A 21,825-nucleotide genomic window follows, 5' to 3' on the forward strand; every position below is an offset into this window, starting at 1 on the left:
TGACTGTAACTGATCGTGCAGCAACGTCTCGATCGCTGAGTCAACAGATGGGGACGTTTGCAAGACAACAACCATCTGCACGAACAGTTCGACAACGTTTGCAGCAGCATGGGCTATAAGCTCGGAGACCATGGCTTGGTTACCCTTAACGCTGCATCACAGACAGGAGCGCCTGCGATGGTGTACTCAACGACGAACCTGGGTGCACGAATGGCCAAACGTCATTTTTTCGGATGAATCCAGGTTCTGTTTACAGCATCATGATGGTCGCATCCGTGTTTGGCGACATCGCGGGGAAGCGTGTATTCGTCATCGCCATATTGGCGTATCACCTGGCGTGATGGTATGGGGTGCCATTGGTTACACGTCTTGGTCACCTCTTGTTCGCATTGACGGCACTTTGAACAGTGGACGTTACATTTCAGATGTGTTACGACCCGTGGCTCTACCCTTCATTCGATCCCTGCGAAACCCGACATTACAGCAGGATAAATCACGACCGCATGTTGCAGGTCCTGTACGGGCCTTTCTGGATACAGAAAATGTTCGGCTGCTGCCCTGGCCAGTACATTCTCCAGATCAATTGAAAACGTCTGGTCAATGGTGGCCGAGCAAGTGGGCGTCACAATACGCCAGTCACTACTCTTGATGAACTGTGGTATCGTGTTGAAGCTGCATGGGCAGCTGTACGTGTACACGCCATCCATGCTCTGTTTGACTCAATGCCCAGGCGTATCAAGGCCGTTATTACGGCCAGTGGTGGTTGTTCTGGGTACTGATTTCTCAGGATCTATGCACCCAAATTGCGTGAAAATGTAATCACATGTCAGTTCTAGTATAATATATTTTTCTAATGAGTACCCGTTTGTCATCTGCATTTCTTCTTGGTGTAGCAATTTTAATGGCCAGTAGTGTATTTAGATTAGTGACATCCTTTAGCTATGACTGTGGCGTTATTTAACCACGGCCGTTGGACGGGCGCGTTGCGTGACGCGGAGAGGCGTTTGGCCTTTCTCCTCCCCCGGCAGAGAGCAGCATCCGCTACGCAGGAGCACGCGTGCGTAAAAGAACGCAAGACAAGAGGAGGCGGCGTGACGCGTCCCGCGACAGCCGCGGCTATAAGTGGGGGCCCACGTCCTGCAGCCGAGCACTCACACACCGCACCACGGCACCTCAGGACGGCGCGATATGGCACAGGTGAGTCACACAGCTTGCGCGGCCTTGACAGTAGGATCACCTTGCTAAAACACAATTTATATTTATTCCATTTTTGACCTTTGATGTAATCGCAACACCAAAAAATAATTAATGTAGAGTAATGTGTGGTGCCACCGCCAGACAGCACACTTGCTAGGTGGTAGCCTTTAAATCGACCGCGGTCCGTTAGTATACGTCGGACCCGCGTGTCGCGACTATCAGTAACTGCAGCCCGAGCGCCGCCACACGGCAGGTGTAGTCTAGAGAGACTCCCTAGCACTCGCCCCAGTTGTACAGCCGACTTTGCTAGCGATGGTTCACTGACTACAGACGCTCTCATTTGCAGAGACGACAGTTTAGCATAGCCTTCAGCTACGTCATTTGCTACGACCTAGCAAGGCGCCATATTCAGTAACTATGAATGTTTTCTGAACAGATAATATTGTGAATCATGTACCGTCAAGAGCGACGTTCATCATTAATGGATTATAGTTAAGTATGAAACTAATTACGTCCGCTTTCTGAATTCTAATTCCTTGTCATGTTCCAGACCTCACGTCAGTATAGTCCTTCCCTCCTCACGCCTGCCTGCGTGAGCTAAAACGCGTGCATTTCAGCCTCCTCTAGTAACACGGTGTTGGCTCTTCTGCCAATACAACATAATGAAATTTGGGGAATAATTTGTCTAACAAGGGAACCTCCCCATAGCACCCCCCTCAGATTTAGTTATAAGTTGGCACAGTGGATAGGCCTTGAAAAACTTAACACATATCAATCGAGAAAACAAGAAGAAGTTGTGTGGAACTACGAAAAAAATAACCAAACTATACAAACTGAGTAGTCCATGCGGAAGATAGGCAACATCAAGGAGAACGTGAGCTCAGGAGCGCCGTAGTCCCGTGGTTAGCGTGAGCAGCTGCGGAACGAAAGCTCCTTGATTCAAGTCTTCCCTCGAGTGAAGAGTTTAATTTATTTTATGTTATTTATGATTATCACATCCACAAGAACACCTAAATCGGAAAGGTAGAAGAATCTTTTTACCCATTCGCCAAGTGTACAAGTTAGGTGGGTCGACAACATATTCCTGTCATGTGACGCACATGCCGTCACCAGTGTCGTATAGAATATATCAGACGCGTTTTCCTGTGGAGGAATCGGTTGACCTATGACCTTGCGATCAAATGTTTTCGGTTCCCATTGAAGAGGCACGTCCTTTCGTCTACTAATCGCACGGTTTTGCGATGCGGTCACAAAACACAGACACTAAACTTATTACAGTGAACGGATACGCCCACGAACGAACGGACCGATCATAACTTTGCGAAAATAAAGAAAGTAAACTTTTCACTCGAGGGAAGACTTGGACCAGGGACCTCCCGTTCCGCAGCTGCTCACGCCAACCACGGGACCACGGCGTTCCTGACCTCTTATTATCCTTGATGTTGCCTATCTTGCGCATGGACTACTCAGTTTGTATATTTTACTTATTTTTTTCATAGTTCCTGTTTTCTCGATTTATATGTGTTCAGATTTCAAGGCCTATCTACTGTGCCAACTTACAACAAAATCTGAGGGGAGTGCGATGGGGAGGTTCCCTTGTAAGTAACACATTTAAATCATTTACATTGCAAGATCGCAGGTTAATGTGATCGAGAGATGAGCCACTGCAATTGTGAAATGCTGATACATTAATAACAGATGTAACCGCCAGGATGTTGAATGCGAACGTGCATGCATTGTGTTGTGCAGTTGTCGTATGTCAGTTTGTGGGATGGAGTTCCGTGCTTGTTGCACTTCTTGGTCAATACAGGGACCGTTAATGCTGTTTGTGGATGACGCTGGAGTTGTCGTCCGACGACTGGAGACAAATCTGGTGATGGAGCACGCTAAGGCAACATGTCGACGCTCCGTAGGGTATGTTGCTTTACAAGAGCGGCGTGTGGGCGAGAGTTACTTTGTTTGAAAACGTCCTCTGGAATGCTGTTCATCAATGGCAGCACAACAGGTCGAATCACCAGAGTGACGTACAAATTCGCAGTCAAGGTGCATGGGATAACAATGAGAGTGCTGCTGCTGTCATAGAAAATCAAACCCCAGATCATAAAACAAGGTGTAGGTCCATTGTGTCTAACACGCAGACTGGTTGGGTACTGAAACTTCCTGGTGGATTAAAACTGTGTGCCGGACCGAGACTCGAACTCGGGACCTTTGCCTTTCGCGGGAAAGTGCTCTACCAACTGAGCTAGCGAAGCACGACTCACGCCCCGTCCTCATAGCTTTGCTTCTGCCAGTAAAGTTGCCTATAAGATGTGCGACTATGAGCCGCAGACATTATTCAAACCAGTTTCTTTTGAGCAGTGAATATTTTTTGTCTAAGTGTTGAGTTACCCCAAAATATTATTCTGTGTGACAGCAAAGAGTGAAAGTATGCAAAGTATGTTATCTTGCTAATTTCTATATCCTCAGAATTAGCAATTATTCTGATTGCAAAAGTTGCTGAGCCTAGTCACATTAGGAGATCCAAAATACGAATTTTCCAATCAAGATTTTCATCTATATGTACACCCAAAAACTTAGTATGCTCTACTCTGGCTTGCGACTTCTGTTGATGTGTTATATTTACTCAAGGAACTGTACTCCTTGCAGTAGAAAATTGGATGTAGTGTGTTTCTTCAAAGTTCGGAGCAAGCCCATTCGCAGAAAACCAACCAATAACTTTTCCAAAGACATTATTTGTATCATTTTGTATTGGAGTTTCTTTTACTGGATTAATAATGATGCTTGTATCATCAGCAAACCAGTGTCAGTTTAGCTCCTTGTTTAAGACAAGAAGGGAGATCATTCACATATATCAAGAACAGAAGGGGACCCATGATCGAACCCTGTTTGATGCCTAACGTAATATCAACCCAATCAGATGAAATGTACTGTGGAGTACGAATATGAATATGAATGGTGAGTTCCATGTGGTTCCCAAGTCGTGCAGCGACCGTAAACCATAAAATTACCAAATATGCAGCAACCAGTCGCAAAATCATCTTTTATTCATTCGCTTTTGGAAATCGATTTCAGCTGATTAACAGCCATCATCGGTACTTTAACCTGTATGTCCCGTGAGTAGTAATACTGTCTTAAACAGAGGTCAAACATAAAGTCAATAAAAGTGAATAAATAAAACATGATTTTGCTACTGGTTGCTGCATATTTGGTAATTTTATGAATATGAATATGTTGACATCTGAATTTTGTTGTTGTTTAGATTACTTATTGTGGCTGTACTTTTCCTTTTGTTACATTATATGTAACCTGTGGCTTTCAAATGAAATGAGTCACAAGTCTGCATCAATACGAGATGTCATCTGCAACACAGATATGTCTATACTCCATTTTTTTCCTAGAATATAACCTCAAAACTATGTTGTTGTAATGTTCAGTTCGAAGATTGGGTTGATGCAGCTCTTCACGCTAGTCTACCCTGTACAAGCCTCTTCATCTCTCAATAACTACCGAAGCTCACATCCAGTTTAGCCTGCTTCAGGCCTAGATATCCCTCCACAATTCTCACTTCCCATACTTCCCTCCTTTATCAAACTGACCATACCTTGATATCTCAGGATGCGCCCTATGGACCCATCGCTTCTTTTAGTCAAGCTGTGACATAATTTTTTTTCCTCAATTCGATTCAATACCTCCTAATTAGTTGTTAAATATGCCCGTCCAGTCTTCAGAAATCTTCTGTAACACAACATTTCAAAAACTTCTGTTGTCTTCATATCTAAACTGCTAATCGACCACGGTTCATTTCTGTTCAAGACTACGCTCCAGACAAATACTTTCAGAGAAGACTTCCTAATAACGTAAGGTAAATTATATACTGATGTAAGAAATCTGGCATATGCTCCATTTTAAACTTACCAATGTTCCAGTTAATATATTCCGAACCGTACTTGATTTGTATTTGGCTGCTAAATGAATTGTTATTGTTAATCTTCTATATAAAGTTACCTGCGACCGTCAGAAAAAAATGATTAGTTTTTGTTATGGAACACTGTCTAGTATGCTGTGCTATTTTAGACAGAGTTGTGGATTTGTAACTTCATTTACTTACGTTTTCTCGTGCTGACTGGCGAATTGCGGTTCATTTCTCTCTGTGTGGCTTACTCGAACTCTCACTACATATCTACAAATAAGCTATTGGCAGTCATCTGTTTCCCCGTTTTGTTTACGACCGTCGCCAGTGTAGTTCACTTGTCTCTTGACAGCTAAACGATGCAAGGTCCAAGTGCCGATTGTGAATGTTGAAGGCGCCTTTTGACAACGTTCCAGCTAGGACTCTACATCACTAGATCGAGAAACATGTGTTTTGTCTAACTGGCAAATCAATACCTTAATAATGTAATGATCACTCGCTTCCTTCTTCACCCCGATTATTATCACGTCCTGAATAGCACGCACCTACGAATCATTAATTCATTAATGTTCTCTGTACGTTTCATACACTTGACGGAGGCAGTCCACTATAGTCAGCTCCGCGCTTTAAAAAATCGAATCCCGTGGCCATTTCGAATCTGTATAAAGGTTTTACAGGAAAATACCTGAAACTGTTATAATGTTGTGCGGGACGGCATATTAATCCTTTTACAAGAGGGGACCTCTGACAGGAAATGCATTCTTTGAGCCCTGCGGGGCGTCAAAATTTGAGAACGATTCTTTCAAATTTTCTTTCGCTTTTTTTTGTCGTACCATAGTTGGTTATGCAGTCCAGTAGCCATCGGTATAAGGTGGACGCATTGAGAGGGTCTAATAGCCATCCTGCACCTGTTTTGCATGTTTCCATAGACCACTGTTCTCATTATAATTTGGTAGTTGTAGCAATGATCTTACAGGCATCAGCAAGACATGCACTATTGCATTTTTTTGTTTGTCCTCTTTATCAGGTGCCATCGATGGTGGCCTGTATGCCCAAATACCGGTCTTACAATTAACTGTTTTTCATGCAGCTCATCGTGTACAGCAATACGTCTTTTAACAAACACTTAGAAGCTGCGGACCACCGAGCACACAAGATTTTCAAACAGGTGGTTCTCCATACCGCAGTGAGACCACTAGAGGACCGAACATGATGCAGGATAGGGGTCTGCCCTGCCACAACGGATATATACCGATTGAAATGAATCACTGACAAGTAGGTAGAGCTAATGGGAATGAAATCAATGCATACGCGAAAGATATGAAATGATGACAATAAAATAATGATAATAAAACCTTACTGCCAATGTAATGAATATTTCGTGATAGGCGGAAGCAATGATAATGAATGCTGAATCCGGCCTGGAGGAGTGCGTTTAGGCGACTGGTCATGATACGAGGGTTCAAGTCCTGGTCATTAGCCACAACAAATTCATTTCCAGCATCTGCTTACAACTGGACTAGCGGCTTATCAGACGTCACTTGATTGTTGTGAAGCTCACAATCCTCAGATTGTGAGCGCGCTTGCATAGTTCGAACTGCCTGATTGTCAAAGAATCTTCATACAGAAACTTGTATTTCGACCCGACTATTCGTTGCATCAATTAGTGCGAAACCTTTTAAATCTGCTTGTATACGCTCGCGGCAAACCTGAACGAAGTCTGAGATGAGCCTACATTTCATTCAGCTGCAAGTTCTGCGCGATCACTTACAGACTGCTGCGTACATAGTTTCATTGGGATTTTTGAAAGTTTGACGTTCTCCAAGCTCCCAGAATTCTCGAACTTAGCTGCGAATGAAATTTAAGACTGATATGCCCGGTGTGCTTGCGTTTTTTTGCAGAATAAGGCGTTCGCCTCGGTGGCATTAACGGCCATTGTGCTGGCGCTTCTTACTCAGGGAAGCAGCGCAGGGCCCAAGAAGTACGACTCCCACAGGTAAGTCTGCAAATCAAGCAAGCTGGTTTTTTATAACAATAAGTTCTGACATGAAATCACTTTTAATCGCAGATTAATAGCATACCCGTGTAAAAAAATGGTTCAAATGGCTCTGAGCACTATGGGACTGAACTTCTGTGGTCATCAGTCCCCTAGAACTTAGAACTACTTAAACCTAACTAACCTAAGGACATCACACACATCCATGCCCGAGGCAGGAATCGAACCTGCGACCGTAGCAGTCGCGCGGTTCCGGACCGAGTACCCGTGTAAAACATTCATCCAAACCGTATACGAGGGAGAAGAACTGTTACACTGCATAGCAGAATTACAGAAAGAGGTGGACGTGGAATGTACAGGAGGAAACGTTGTTTAACGTCCATTCGACAGTAATGTCATTAGAGACAGAGAACAAGCGCGGATTTCGAAAGGCCGTGCCGTTTTCAAAGGAACTGTGGTGGGCGTACTGTAAGACCTTCAGTACACACCCTATCAGATTATTTGACTTGTCGCTCTAACGAAGTAGGCGAGTGTCAGCAACATGTCTCGTGGTCTTATCGTGGCGTGTTTATCTTCTGCTGTTAGGTCAGACGGTAGAAAAGCCACTTGCACGCTTAGAGTAGCAGATTGACGGTGACCAACTTTACACAGAACTTGATTAATTTTCGCACACATTTATTACAATAATACCAAGCCTAAAAATTACTTAACTTGGTTCTGGGTGCTATTTACTTTGGTGTCGGTACGTTAATCTTAGTCTCACATATATCTCCGATACTTGACAAAAGTGTCTATACATTTATCTTCATGGCTATGTACCGGAATATGGTAATCTTATTAGGCGCAGACTGAAACTTGACAATAGACTGGTACAGACAAATGTAGAACTCGTACAAACTGGTACAGACTAATGCTGACTGACTAATCGGAGATCTGTACAGTCGTTATAATACCTGGCGCATTCATGTATCACTGCGCAAGTGTGATCCGCGAGGAGAAAATGTTCTACGTGAGCAGCAATCTCATTGGCTGCGTTACATGTTAATACGCGGATTGGCGGAAGCAGAATTTGGTCCGTCTGTATAGCAGCGCCATCTCGTAGTGCGGAGACGGACGATCGCTGCGCCTGCGCTGTTGTGCTTAGCGGGGTGCGCTCTATTGGGAAAGTTGTGTACGCGCTGACTACGCGGAACTATGTACACAACAGGAACCGTCCCGGCATTTTGCTGGAGTGATTTAGGAAAATCACAGAACACTTAATTCTGCATGGCCGGACAGGAATTTGAAACGTCGTCCTCCCAAATGCGAATCCAGTGTGCTAACCACTCGGCCAATTTGCTCCGTTGGAATGTTTATATGATCTACAGCGGTCTCTAAAATGTGACATGACACTGAAATACGTAAGCTCAAACGAAGAGGTATCGATAAAACACTTCCGAAATTACTAAATCTAAAACATATTTAAGGTTAACAGGTACTAGAAAATTTAGGCCTGGAATTCAAATTGTGAGGAGAACGTCACGCTGTTGAAGCAAGCATAGGCGGATAATGGCGAGAACTGAGGTGCGGTTGGTTAATATGGCATTGATGTGACTACAAAGCACATTTGGGAATTCACATTGGAAAAATAAGTCAAACCTTCGATAATAAAAGTGTTGAAGTGCAAAGGTAGAGGAGTGACGACAAGTATCTAAAATAATTTAAGTGAGAAGTCTGATGAAACGTCCCCTTAGAAAAATTATTGAATTTCTGTGCTGGTAAACCCCTTAATACGTTATTTGATTTTCAAACAGCTGAGCAGAACTGAACGTACTCAGACATTTCTGTCTTTACATATTCTGATCATCACTAAATTGACACACAATATTTTTAGCGCAACGCAATCTGACTTTCAATAATCCCTACAAAAGAATGGCCCTGACTAGCAATAACCTATACCTTTCATGAATCACTTGCCTCACAAAAATCTTCGTTACTCGAACTACTGCAATACAGCGACCGCCACTACTGCCAGCTAAATAAGAGATTCTAACTACTGAAGGGACTAACTACTGATAGGCATAGTTAGCAAATGAAAGATTTTGATAAAGAACAAACAATGTATTTACCTTAATAGTGTTCAAAAGTCACAATATATATATATCAGTTCATGACATCAAGTCTTACAAATTTACTGTCTCTGATGGACACACGTCCAGATCATCCACTCTCAAAACTCCGCCATCTCTCTCCCCACATTACCACTGCTGGCGGCTCACCTCCAACTGCGCAACGCTACGCGCTGTTAACAGCCGACTGCCCAACACTACAATAGCAAATGCCAACAATGCAAACCAGCCACAGACTGCACACAGCACAGCCAGTGATTTTCACACAGAGCGCTACGTGGCGGTACCAACATAAAAACCTAAACAGCCTACTCACAAGTCGGTCGGTAAGAATAACTAGCAGCACGTCTAAATGCATCAACGGCCACCTACCAGTTGTCAACCACGCTGGTGAAGGAATGGAACGGCCTGCCACAATAACTCCTTACCAAACTCGTGACCTGCTTGGCAACAAGTTGCAGAGCATTCACTGAGATGACAAAAGTCATGAGATACCTCGATACCTCCTAATATCGTGTAGGACCTCCTTTTGGCCGATGTAGTAGAGCTACTGGACGTGGCATGAACTCAATTACTCGTTGGAAGTCCACTATTGAAATATTGAGCCGTGCTGCCCCTATAGCTGTCCATAATTGCGAAACTGTTACCTGTCCAGGATGTTGTGCACGAACTGACCTCTAGATTATGTCCCACAAATGTTCCATGGAATTCACGCTGGGCGATCTGAGTGGCCAAATTCATTCGCTCCAATTGCTCAGAAAGATATTCAAACCAATCGCGAACAATTTTGCCCCAGTGACATGACGACGTTGTTTGCGAAGATACAATCAATTGATGGCTGCAATTGGTCTCCAGGTAACCGAACATAACCATTTCCAGTCAGTGATTGCTTCAGTTGGACCAGAGGACCCAGTCCATTTCATGTGAACACAGTCCACACCATTATGGAGCAACCAGCAGCTTGCCTAGTGCCTTGTTGACAACTCGGGCGTCCATGACTTTTTGGGGTCTGCGCCACGCTCGAAGCCTACCATCAGCTCTTACCAACTGAAATCAGGTTTTCCAGTCCTCCAGGGTCCGATTAATATGGTTACGAGCCAGAAGCAGTGTCGTGCTGTTAGCGAAGGTACTCGCGTCGGTCGTCTGGTGCCAGAGCCCATTGACGCCAAATTCTGCCTCTCTGACTTAACGGATACGTTCGTTGTGCGTCACACGTGGATTTCTGCGGTTATTTCACACAGTGTTACTTGTCTGTTAGCACTGACAACTCTGCGGAAACGCCGCTGCTCTCAGTCGTTAAGTGAACGCCGTCGGCCACTGCGTTGTCCGTGATGAGAGGTAATGCTTGAAATGCGGTATTCTCGGCACACCTCTGACACTGTGGATTTCGGAGTATTGCATTCCGTAATGATTTCAGAAATGGAATGTCCCATGGATCTAGCTCCAACAGCTATTCCGCTTTCAAAGTCTGTTAATTCCCGTCTTGCAGACACATTTTCACATGAATCACCTGAGCACAAATGACAGCTCCACCAATGCACTGCCATTTTATGTCTTGTGTAAGTGACACTAATTCATCGGAGGTGAGGGTATCATCTGGAGTGCCCCAGGGAAGTATGGTAGGTCCGCTGTTGTTTTCTATCTAAATAAATGGTCTTTTGGATAGCGTGGATAGCAATGTGGGGCTGTTTGCTGATGATGCTGTAGTGTACGGGAAGGTGTCGTCGTTGAGTGAGTGTAGGAGGATACAAGATGACTTGGACAGGATTTGTGATTGGTGTAAAGAATGGCAGCTAATTCTAAATATAGATAAATGTATATTAATGCAGATGAAAAGGAAAAAGAATCCCGTAATGTTTGAATACTCCCTTAGTAGTGTAGCGCTTGACACAGTCACGTCGATTAAATATTTGGGCGCAACATTGCAGAGCGATATGAAGTGGGACAAGCCTGTAATGGCAGTTGTGGGGAAGGCGGATAGTCGCCTTCGGTTCATTGGTAGAATTTTGGAAAGATGTGGTTCACCTTTAAAGGAGACCGCTTATAAAACACTAATATGACCTATTCTTGAGTACTGCTCGAGCGTTTGGGATCCCTATCGGGTCGGATTGAGGGAGGACATAGAAGCAATTCAGAGGCGGGCTGCTAGATTTGTTGCTGGTAGGTTTGATCATCACGCGAGTGTTACGGAAATGCTTCAGGAACTCGGGTGGGAGTCTCTGGAGGAAAGGAGGCGTTCTTTTCGTGAATCGCTACTGAGGAAATTTAGAGAACCAGCATTTGAGGCTGACTGCAGTACAATTTTACTCCCGCCAACTTATATTTCGCGGAAAGACCACAAAGATAAGAGAAGAGAGATTAGGGCATATAGGCAGTCATTTTTCCCTCGTTCTGTTTTGGAGTGGAACGGGGAGGGAAGACGCTAGTTGTGGTACGAGGTACCCTCCGCCACGCACCGTATGGTGGATTGCGCAGTATGTATGTAGATGTAGATCTGTACATGTGCATGTCTCTGTCCCGCGATTTCTGTCTCCTCGGTGTACATTGCCGTCCGTGGGAAACACACACCGTACTAAAAACCACATCCCGCCATATGTAATGTGCAGGGGACCATCATAACTCGTGGTGACTTCAGTGTAATTGTTGTCTTTGAACAGAAGTGTAATTTCTGTTTGTCTCATGGCGTATTTCTTTCAGTTATGTTCTGTAGCAGATCTTTCTATCTTCTGTAGCAGATCTTTCTATGTATAGCTGAAGTTTCGTCGAGCTATGTTACTCGGCAGTGACACCTCACGCGAAAGTTAGTTTCGTCACTGAGTTTTGGGCACCAGTGTACATCGCGACTGAATGTTTTATAGTGTGACTGGACTGTAGCCGCGCGGGGTAGCCGCACGATTCGCGTGGATCCCTCCGTCGGAGGTTCAAGTCCTCACTCGGGCATGGGTGTGTACGTTGTCCTTAGCGTAAGTTAGTTTAAGTTAGATTAAGTAGTGTGTAAGCCTAGTGTGACGTCCCTTTCCTCCTTCTTCACTCGCCGGAAGGAGACGCGACTCGTAACAGTGTTCGTCCCCGTCGGGGTGACGTGGAACAGCACCTGTGACTCTCGTAAGAACACAACTCCTCGCGTAGTTTAGAAACGTTCTGTTATCTGTTAGCAACAGTCTGTGCGAACTGGTAAACTGCTTCCGTTTATTTTTATTTTTATGCCCGGTTAGTTCCGTGATGAAATAAAATATTGATTCTTGATTTCATCATTACGGTCGTTTTTCACATCATACATAGCGAGGATAAAAATTTGCTGTCTACTATTCCGTTGCTATGCCGTTGCTATGTCCAGTTATTAACAACGGTCCGACGTAACTCCAGAGATAACTTACGTTGGAGTAAATGTTCCTTTCTTATGCGCCGTAATACTGGTTAAACTACTCACTCTTCACTGTCCATTATTCATGTATTCACTTAGTCACTTAAAATGTTTAAAGAATTAGGCGACACGTATGATTTACCTTTTGACTCAGATTTTATTGTTCTTCCTGTAATTAATTGTTTGTCCCTACAACATACGCACACCGATATGTCATTCAAGATTAACTTCAGTTCAGGAATCGTGACGCTGACGACAACTTTTGACTAATCGGCGTACTTGTCTTTCTTCGTGCCTTCGTTTTATTGTGTCCTACTCAAGATTAGGAATTGTTTTTCTGCCCTTGATCCATTGCTCTCAAAGTTTGTAACTGTTCATCAGTACGAAGGCTAAGTCCGATAAACTAATATCACTCAATATCGTAGCGTTGAGAACGGTAAAGATTAACTTTCATCAGTCGAATGACTGAGGAATACTTCAGCTCTACCTCACGAATTATTAAACTTCCAAAACTGAAACAATCTAACAGCGTTTGCGTCCAGACAACTATCATAAAAGTACTCTAGAGCGACTCAAGAGCAACTAACTAACTAACAATTCCATATCCGAGTTGCACTGTAGTCACATTGCATTTCCTTTTCGATGCGGTTACAACTCTCTTCCGTGGTAAATGTTATCTTTGACTGAATTACTTTCTTGCATTTAACCTTCGTTCATATGATTATGAATTTATTCTATAGATGTTTAATAAAGAATCTATGATAATCTTTTCCTTTTATCTCCCCTTTTTGTATTCTATTCTCAGTATTTGAATAATATAGGTGTCAACATATTAGCAGTGTAGATTTTATCGTCAATAGTTACCGTCACTGTGTGGTGTGCGTACTGTAAGACCTTCCGTACACACACCATCAGATTACTTGACTTGTCGCTCTAACGAAGTAGGCGAGTGTCAGCAATATGTCGCGTGGTCTTATCGTGGCGTGTTTATCTTCTGCCGTTAGGTCAGAAGAATTCATTGTCCCAGGAAGGGGAAACTTTATTGACACATTCCTGGGGTCAGATACATCACATGATCACACTGACAGAACCACAGGCACATAGACACAGGCAACAGAGCATGCACAATGTCGGCACTAGTACAGTGTATATCCACCTTTCGCAGCAATGCAGGCTGCTATTCTCCCATGGAGACGATCGTAGAGATGCTGGATGTAGTCCTGTGGAACGGCTTGCCATGCCATTTCCACCTGGCGCCTCAGTTGGACCAGCGTTCGTGCTGGACGTGCAGACCGCGTGAGACGACGCTTCATCCAGTCCCAAACATGCTCAATGGGGGACAGATCCGGAGATCTTGCTGGCCAGAGTAGTTGACTTACACCTTCTAGAGCACGTTGGGTGGCACGGGATACATGCGGACGTGCATTGTCCTGTTGGAACAGCAAGTTCCCTTGCCGGTCTAGGAATGGTAGAACGATGGGTTCGATGACGGTTTGGATGTACCGTGCACTATTCAGTGTCCCCTCGACGATCACCAGTGGTGTACGGCCAGTGTAGGAGATCGCTCCCCACACCATGATGCCGGGTGTTGGCCCTGTGTGCCTCGGTCGTATGCAGTCCTGATTGTGGCGCTCACCTGCACGGCGCCAAACACGCATACGACCATCATTGGCACCAAGGCAGAAGCGACTCTCATCGCTGAAGACGACACGTCTCCATTCGTCCCTCCATTCACGCCTGTCGCGACACCACTGGAGGCGGGCTGCACGATGTTGGGGCGTGAGCGGAAGACGGCCTAACGGTGTGCGGGACCGTAGCCCAGCTTCATGGAGACGGTTGCGAATGGTCCTCGCCGATACCCCAGGAGCAACAGTGTCCCTAATTTGCTGGGAAGTGGCGGTGCGGTCGCCTACGACACTGCGTAGGATCCTACGGTCTTGGCGTGCATCCGTGCGTCGCTGCGGTCCGGTCCCAGGTCGACGGGCACGTGCACCTTCCGCCGACCACTGGCGACAACATCAATGTACTGTGGAGACCTCACGCCTCACGTGTTGAGCAATTCGGCGGTACGTCCACCCGGCCTCCCGCATGCCCACTATACGCCCTCGCTCAAAGTCCGTCAACTGCACATACGGTTCACGTCCACGCTGTCGCGGCATGCTACCAGTGTTAAAGACTGCGATGGAGCTCCGTATGCCACGGCAAACTGGCTGACACTGACGGCGGCGGTGCACAAATGCTGCGCAGCTAGCGCCATTCGACGGCCAACACCGCGGTTCCTGGTGTGTCCGCTGTGCCGTGCGTGTGATCATTGCTTGTACAGCCCTCTCGCAGTGTCCGGAGCAAGTATGGTGGGTCTGACACACCGGTGTCAATGTGTTCTTTTTTCCATTTCCAGGAGTGTAGAAATGCCACTTGCACGCTTAGAGTAGCAGATTGACGGTGACCAACTTTAAACAGAACTTGATTAATTTTCACACACATTTATTAAAATAATAAAAAGGATAGACATTACGTAACTTGATTCTGGATGCTGTTTACAACTGACAATCTTAAGTCCCTTTGGTCTTGGTATATTAATCTTATTCTCACATATCTCTGATACTTGATAAAGTGTCTATACATTTCTCTTCATGGCTATGTACAGGAGTATGATAATCTTATTAGGCGCAGACTGAAACTTGACTATAGACTAATGCAGACTGATGCAGACTGACTAATCGGAGGTCTGTACACTCGTTATAATACCTCGCGCGTTCATGTATCATTGCGCGAGTGTGATCCGCGAGGAGAAAAGGTTCTACGTTAGCAGCAATCTCATTGGCTGCGTTACATATTAATACGCGGATCGGCGGAAGCAGAATTTGGTCCGTCTTTACGGCAGCGCCATCTCGTAAGCGGAGGCGGACGACCGCTGCGCCTGCGCTGTTGTGCTTAGCGGGGCGCGCTCTAGTGGGAAATTTGCGTACGCGCTGACTACGCGGAACCATGTACACAACACACTGTCAAGATGACTCACTTCCCTACTATACGTTTCCACAAAGTTTTTTTAAATCGGGGTTTTCTGTCCTTGGGGCGTTACACAAGGGACCGATTAGCTCAGCAGTTCGGTCACATAGGAACTTACTACAAATTTCCCCAAAGTGTGACTGTATTTTGATCTACTACATTTGAACCCGTCCCCAATATTTTCCAAGCGCCGTGCCTCAGCGAGTTGTTTGTGCGCAGCACGAAGCAGCCGGTGGAGCAGGTGGACCAGCAGGCGATGGAGAGCCAGGGCGTGGCCTCAGTGTCAGCACAGGACCCAGAAGCGCGCTTCGGCTTCGCCACCACCGGGCTGGGAGCGGTGAGTACACCAGCCAAACACTTTGTCCGCTGCAGCCACACACTCTGTAAATTACATTCTTTACAATGCGCTGTATCTTGCGTGCCACGGACAAGGGCGACCGAAACTGCTTGCCGCTGGTGCACGTGGAAAACTCGTGTGCGATTACACCGGCAGTCTGCCGACCTTACAAGCCTGTAATATTTATTTTTCCCAGTAACAGATCTGCTACGGTTAACTAGAATGAATGCTTATATTGCTGTACCCCGTGTATGACAATCAACTTCGAAATCTGACACTGCTCACGTGAGCAGGTTTAATCACATAATTGCCATGCACGCATGCCCTGGATCGTGCCAAACGAGCAACGAAATACTAGCAACTAGACAATTCTCGAGATTTCCTAATAAATTTCGGCTCACACGTCAGCACGTGAATGAGTCGAAAATGGCTCTTCTGGGGACTATCCCTCTAGAAGACTACGACGTTAGTAAAGTTAAATGCCAACTGTTGCATTAGATCTTGTATTGTATAGTATTGTATGTTAACCGGGGGACCTAGAAACGACGGAGAGGCTCCGTCCCCGCCGCAGCCGCAGAGGTCCTCAACCCCACGACGATCACCGCGGTCCACTTCACCCCTCCGCCACCCCACACCGAACCACTCTTTCAGGGTTATTGTGCGGTTCGGCCCCCGGTGGAGCCCCCCCCTCCCCCCCCTCCCCCCCCCCCCCCCCCCGCAGGGAACGTCTCACACCAGACGAGTGTAACCTCTATATTTGCGTGGTAGAGTAATGGTGGTGTACGCGTACGTGCAGAACTTGTTTGCGCAGCAATCGCCGACATAGTGTAGCTGAGGCGGAATAAGGGGAACCAGCCCGCATTCGCCTAGGCAGATGGAAAACCGCCTAAAAACCATCCACAGACTGGGCGGCTCACCGGACCTCGACACAAGTCCGCCAGGCGGATTCGTGCCGGGGACCAGGCGCTCCTTCCCAATCTGGAGAGCCGTGCGTTAGACCGAACGGCTAACCTGGCAGGCCGCATAAGATCTTAGTTGACAACAAAACTGATTTAGTTGAAATCCAGGAAAACAATGAAGCTAACGAAGCTCAACTCAGTCCAAGAGGACTATTACCCGAACATTACTTATGCCTGCTACCTATGACAAGGTTTAAGGTGTGCGAATACACATGTAATTCTATATTTTGATACAGTAAACTCACACCTTACTCTTGAAGATGTCACAGGAGTAGGCGATATGACTGTACTTGATATTTATGAGCCTCAGTTGGCCTTCTAAAGTGCTTCGAACTCTGGATCAGCCTACAACATCTCTGAGGGACTTTAATAGCCATTATGAGCTGTGGAAATGCAGGGACGGTAATGAAAAGGGAAACGCTTCGGTGGACTGGCCCGAAGAGCATGATATTCATCTTATCTGCGATGCTAAGGGTCAGGGAACTTTCAATTGAGATGCCCGGAAAATGGATCATACTTCTGATCTTTGCTTTGTCTCATTTAACAGGAAAAGCTAACCACTTTTAATATCAAGAAAAGTCATTCACGATTTCCCATACAGCGCTCAATTTTTATTGAAATAAGGTTAGTACACATTTAACAGCAGCATTTCCTAGGCCAAGAGAGAATTTTCAAGAGGCCGATTGGGACACTTTCTCAGAAAATCTGGATAAATGTGTAGGATGGATCCCACCAGTAAGTTCAAGCTACACTACTGGCCATTAAAACTGCTACACCACGAAGATGACGTACTCAGACGCGAAATTTAACAGACAGGAAGAAGATGCTGTGATATGCAAAAGATTAGCTTTTCAGAGCATTCACACAAGGTCGGCGCCGGTGGCGACACCTACAACGTGCTAACATGAGGAAAGCTTCCAACCGATTTCTCATACAAAAACAGCAGTTGACCGGCGTTGCCTGGCGAAACGTTGTTGTGATGACTCGTGTAAGGAGGAGAAATGCGTACCATCACGTTTACGACTTTGATAAAGGTCGGATTGTAGCCTGTCGCGATTGCGGTTTATGGTATCGCGGCATTGCTGCTCGCGTTGGTCGAGATCCAATGACTGTTAGCAGAATGCCGGCCAGAGTGGCCGAGCGGTTCTAAGCGCTACAGACTGGAACCGCGCGACCGCTACGGTCGCAGGTTCGAATCCTGCCTCGGGCATGGATGTGTGTGATGTCCTTAGGTTAGTTAAGTTTAAGTAGTTCCATGTTCTAGGGCACTGATGACCTCAGAAGTTAAGTCCCATAGTGCTCAGAGCTATTTAAATTTTTTTGTTAGCAGAATATGGAATCGGTGGGTTCAGGAGGGTAATACGGAACGCCGTGCTGGATCCCAACGGTCTCGTATCACTAGCAGTCGAGATGACAGGCATCTTATCCGCATGGCTGTAACGGATCGTGCAGCCACGTCTCGATCCTTGAGTCAACAGGTGGGGAAGTTTGCAAGACAACAACCATCTGTACGAACAGTTCGACGACGTTTGCAGCAGCATGGACTATCAGCTCGGAACCATGGCTGCGGTTACTCTTGACGCTGCATCACAGACAGGAGCGCCTGCGATGGTGTACTCAACGACGAACCTGGGTGCACGAATGGCAAAACGTCATTTTTTCGGATGAATCCAGGTTCTGTTTACAGCATCATGATGGTCACATGCGTGTTTGGCGATATCGCGGTGATCGCACTTCGCAAGCGTGTATTCGTCATCGCCATAGTGGCGTATCACCCGGCGTGATGGTATGGGGTGCCATTGGTTACACGTCTCGGTCACCTCTTGTTCGCGTTGACGACACTTTGAACAGTGGACGTTTCATTTCTGATGTGTTACGACCCGTGGCTCTACCCTTCATTCGATCGCTGCGAACCCTACATTTCAGCAGGATAATGCACGACCACATGTTGCAGGTCCTGTACGGGCTTTTCTGGATACAGAAAATGTTCGTCTGCTGCCCTGGCCAGTACATTCACCAGATCTCTCACCAACTGAAAAAGTCTGGTCAATTGAGGCCGAGAAACTGGCTCGTCACAGTACGCCAGTCACTACTCTTGATGAACTGTGGTATTGTGTTCAAGCTGCATGGGCAGCTGTACCTGTACACGCTATCCAAGCTCTGTTTGACTCAATGCCCAGGCGTATCAAGGCCGCCAGAGATGGTTGTTGTGGGTACTGATTTCTCAGGATCTATGCACCCAAACTGCGTGAAAATGTAATCACATATCAATTCTAGTATAATATATTTGTCCAATGAATACCTGTTTATCATCTGCATTTCTTCTTGATGTAGCAATTTTAATGGTCAGTAGTGTACAAGTGGTTCTTTGAAGTTCAAATTAGCACAGAAAAGAAGTGTACTCCAAGAGTTATATATTCTTGGGTGGAAAGAAGAGTGTGGAAATCTATGCAATGAAACAGCAGATAAGCTGCGGAGTGACATCGGTACAGCTACACGTATAACATGGACTGAGACCGTTGAATCCGTTGACATCCGCAAGTCTAGTAGAAAAATTTGGTTCCTGCTCAGAAAACTACGTCGAGGCACTCCACGAGATCACACCTATGATTCTGCTACCACCAACCAAGCTGCAGCCATCATCGTATCCATCTCCAAATCTTCTCAAGTCCGAACACACACTATTGCTGCTAAGAAGAAATCAAATGCATTTAAAGCAACTTTATAAAGTTGAAACTGAATATTCTCTGTCACTCGGCATTGAAGAAGTAACGACTGCCTTAAAGGAAATGAAAGCAGGGAAAGCATCGTGCTTTGATGTCATTCAGGCACTTTTGCACTGTGGCAAGTATGTCAAAAAGTAGCTGGGTTAGGTCTTCACAAATATTCTGCAAATGGGTAACATGCCATTTGAATTGAAAGCACCTAAACCACATGACAAGCCAGAAAGTTATAGCGTTATTTAGTATGTTATATAAGCTCCTGGAAAGAATGATTTGCGATACAGTATGCCACAAGATCTTTGAAAGTAAACGGGTTGAGCGGTCAGGATTCAGACCTAACCGCAACCGTGCAGGTGAAGTTCTCTACCTAACAACTGTCACGGAAGCTGCCTTCCAGGGTCAAGAGAAGTCATATGTGGTATTCATCCCACAGCTGCACATGTTCCTGTGTGCAGGCAAGGTGTCAAACTGAAACCTCCACAAGTCATCCGTCATCCCAAACCTAACAATTAATGAAATGCCCAGTAACCGATGTTTTCAAGCACTAACTTTCAACAAGATGAGTTCACAGATGAAGGTAAAATAATGGGCTGCCAGAAGGATTAGTATTGGCTTCTTTGCTGTTCAGTTTCTACACATCAGATGCGCCTGAAACCACATCGGGAATTTTTGGGTATACTGACGATTGGGCATTCACAATGAGGCATACAGATCTTGAAGTTACCGAGTGCGAATTGATCAAGGATTTGGCAATTACTGGTAAATTTTCCCGCAGCTAGAAGTTACAGCCAAATGTGGATAACACAGAAGTGCCAACGTTTCACCTAAACAACAAGTTGGCCAACAAAGACCTGAGGGTCTACTGTGAAGGGAAGCTACTGAGACATAACAGAAGTCCCAATTACCTACTAGTCACGCTTGATAGAATGCTCAGTTACAAACAACGTCTTTAAAGAGCAGCTTCCAAAATCAAAACTCGAAATAACGTTCTTCAGAACCTTCGTGACCCATCATGAGGATCCTTTGCATCAACACTGCGTATTTCAGCTCTGAGATTTCTCTACCCATTTGTGGACTATTGCTTCCTAGCTTGGATGAATAGTGCTCACACAAGACTTGTTGACACACAGCTCAACCATACCACAAGTCTTGTAACTGGCGCTGTCAATCCTACATCTGCTTTCTGGCTACTCATACTTAGCTACAGACTGGAGCTCGGCAACTGGAAACTGCACTAGTATGGGAGCACAGTAAACCACAGAAAAATATTTACCTCTCTGTTCACGCAGACATTCCAAATATCAGTAAAGGGAGGCTTTGCTTTCATCAGGCCCTTGGAAATTGCAAGGATGTTAATTGGCAATGGCTTTAATGCTGATGACTGCTCTAGACACTCACGGCAGATTAAAGCTACGACAGAACATCTTAAAATGTCGTGCACATCGACAAAGCCACCTGCTTTTGAATCTGGTCGGTTCTTTGCCGAATAAGAACTAGCACTGACAGATATGCCGAACAGAGTTGCTGATGATGACAGAGGGATCAATAGAGTACATTCGTGGCCTAGATATTTATTTGTAGTCTGAGGTAATTGTCGGTCTTACTTTTTAGAGATGTAGCCACACGCTAAATAAATAAATTGACACGGATGAAAGTATGCGATGGTAGAAGCAAAAACGGGTCTCCAAACGTGTCGTTTACAAAATAATTGCAGATGTGCAGTGAAGAGCCTCCACTGACTTTAGTAAGTAATATTATCCTACTTAGTACAAATGTAACAAACACAGGCATGCCGTTGTAGGCAATGTACGGTTTTCATCAGACGCAAGTCTGGTGTCTTGCTCCCTGTGAACACTGGTATCGAACCGTGCTTTTACCCCCTAATGTGTTGCTACCAGAACAAAGGTTCTCTGACAATGGTCGCGTCTGATGGGCGACACAGGTGATAAAATCATGCGAATTGTGGTTGTTCTATCTGTATCTTAGTAAACACGTGTTTTAAATGTAAACTCTTCAAACAATTGACCCTCATCGATGTGTTAGGCAGTCTTTTTTCTATGAAACATAAACAGTTGATAACCATGAGTCTCACGTGGATTGTTCGTTCAAGGTCTCATACTGCCTGAACTACTCAATTCCAATAACTGATTACTTATCTCAAAATATTGAATTTAGAAAACTCTGCCTGTAATTTTGTCCCTACTGTTTTGGGGACACCGTAC

At 45.4% G+C, this 21,825-nt stretch overlaps 1 protein-coding gene across 1 annotated transcript in view; it reads left to right on the top strand.

The window, feature by feature from the left end:
- The first annotated feature begins 1,188 nt into the window (after positions 1-1,188).
- LOC124619794 overlaps positions 1,189-21,825 on the top strand; it is a 57,591-nt gene continuing 36,954 nt past the window's right edge. The window contains exons 1-3 of the mRNA XM_047146421.1: positions 1,189-1,197; positions 7,009-7,103; positions 15,804-15,921. Coding sequence (XP_047002377.1) covers positions 1,189-1,197; positions 7,009-7,103; positions 15,804-15,921 — 222 coding nt within the window. The remainder of the gene's footprint in view (positions 1,198-7,008; positions 7,104-15,803; positions 15,922-21,825) is intronic.

The sequence above is a fragment of the Schistocerca americana genome, chromosome 1, assembly GCF_021461395.2.
Source record: "Schistocerca americana isolate TAMUIC-IGC-003095 chromosome 1, iqSchAmer2.1, whole genome shotgun sequence".
NCBI lineage: Eukaryota > Metazoa > Arthropoda > Insecta > Orthoptera > Acrididae > Schistocerca > Schistocerca americana.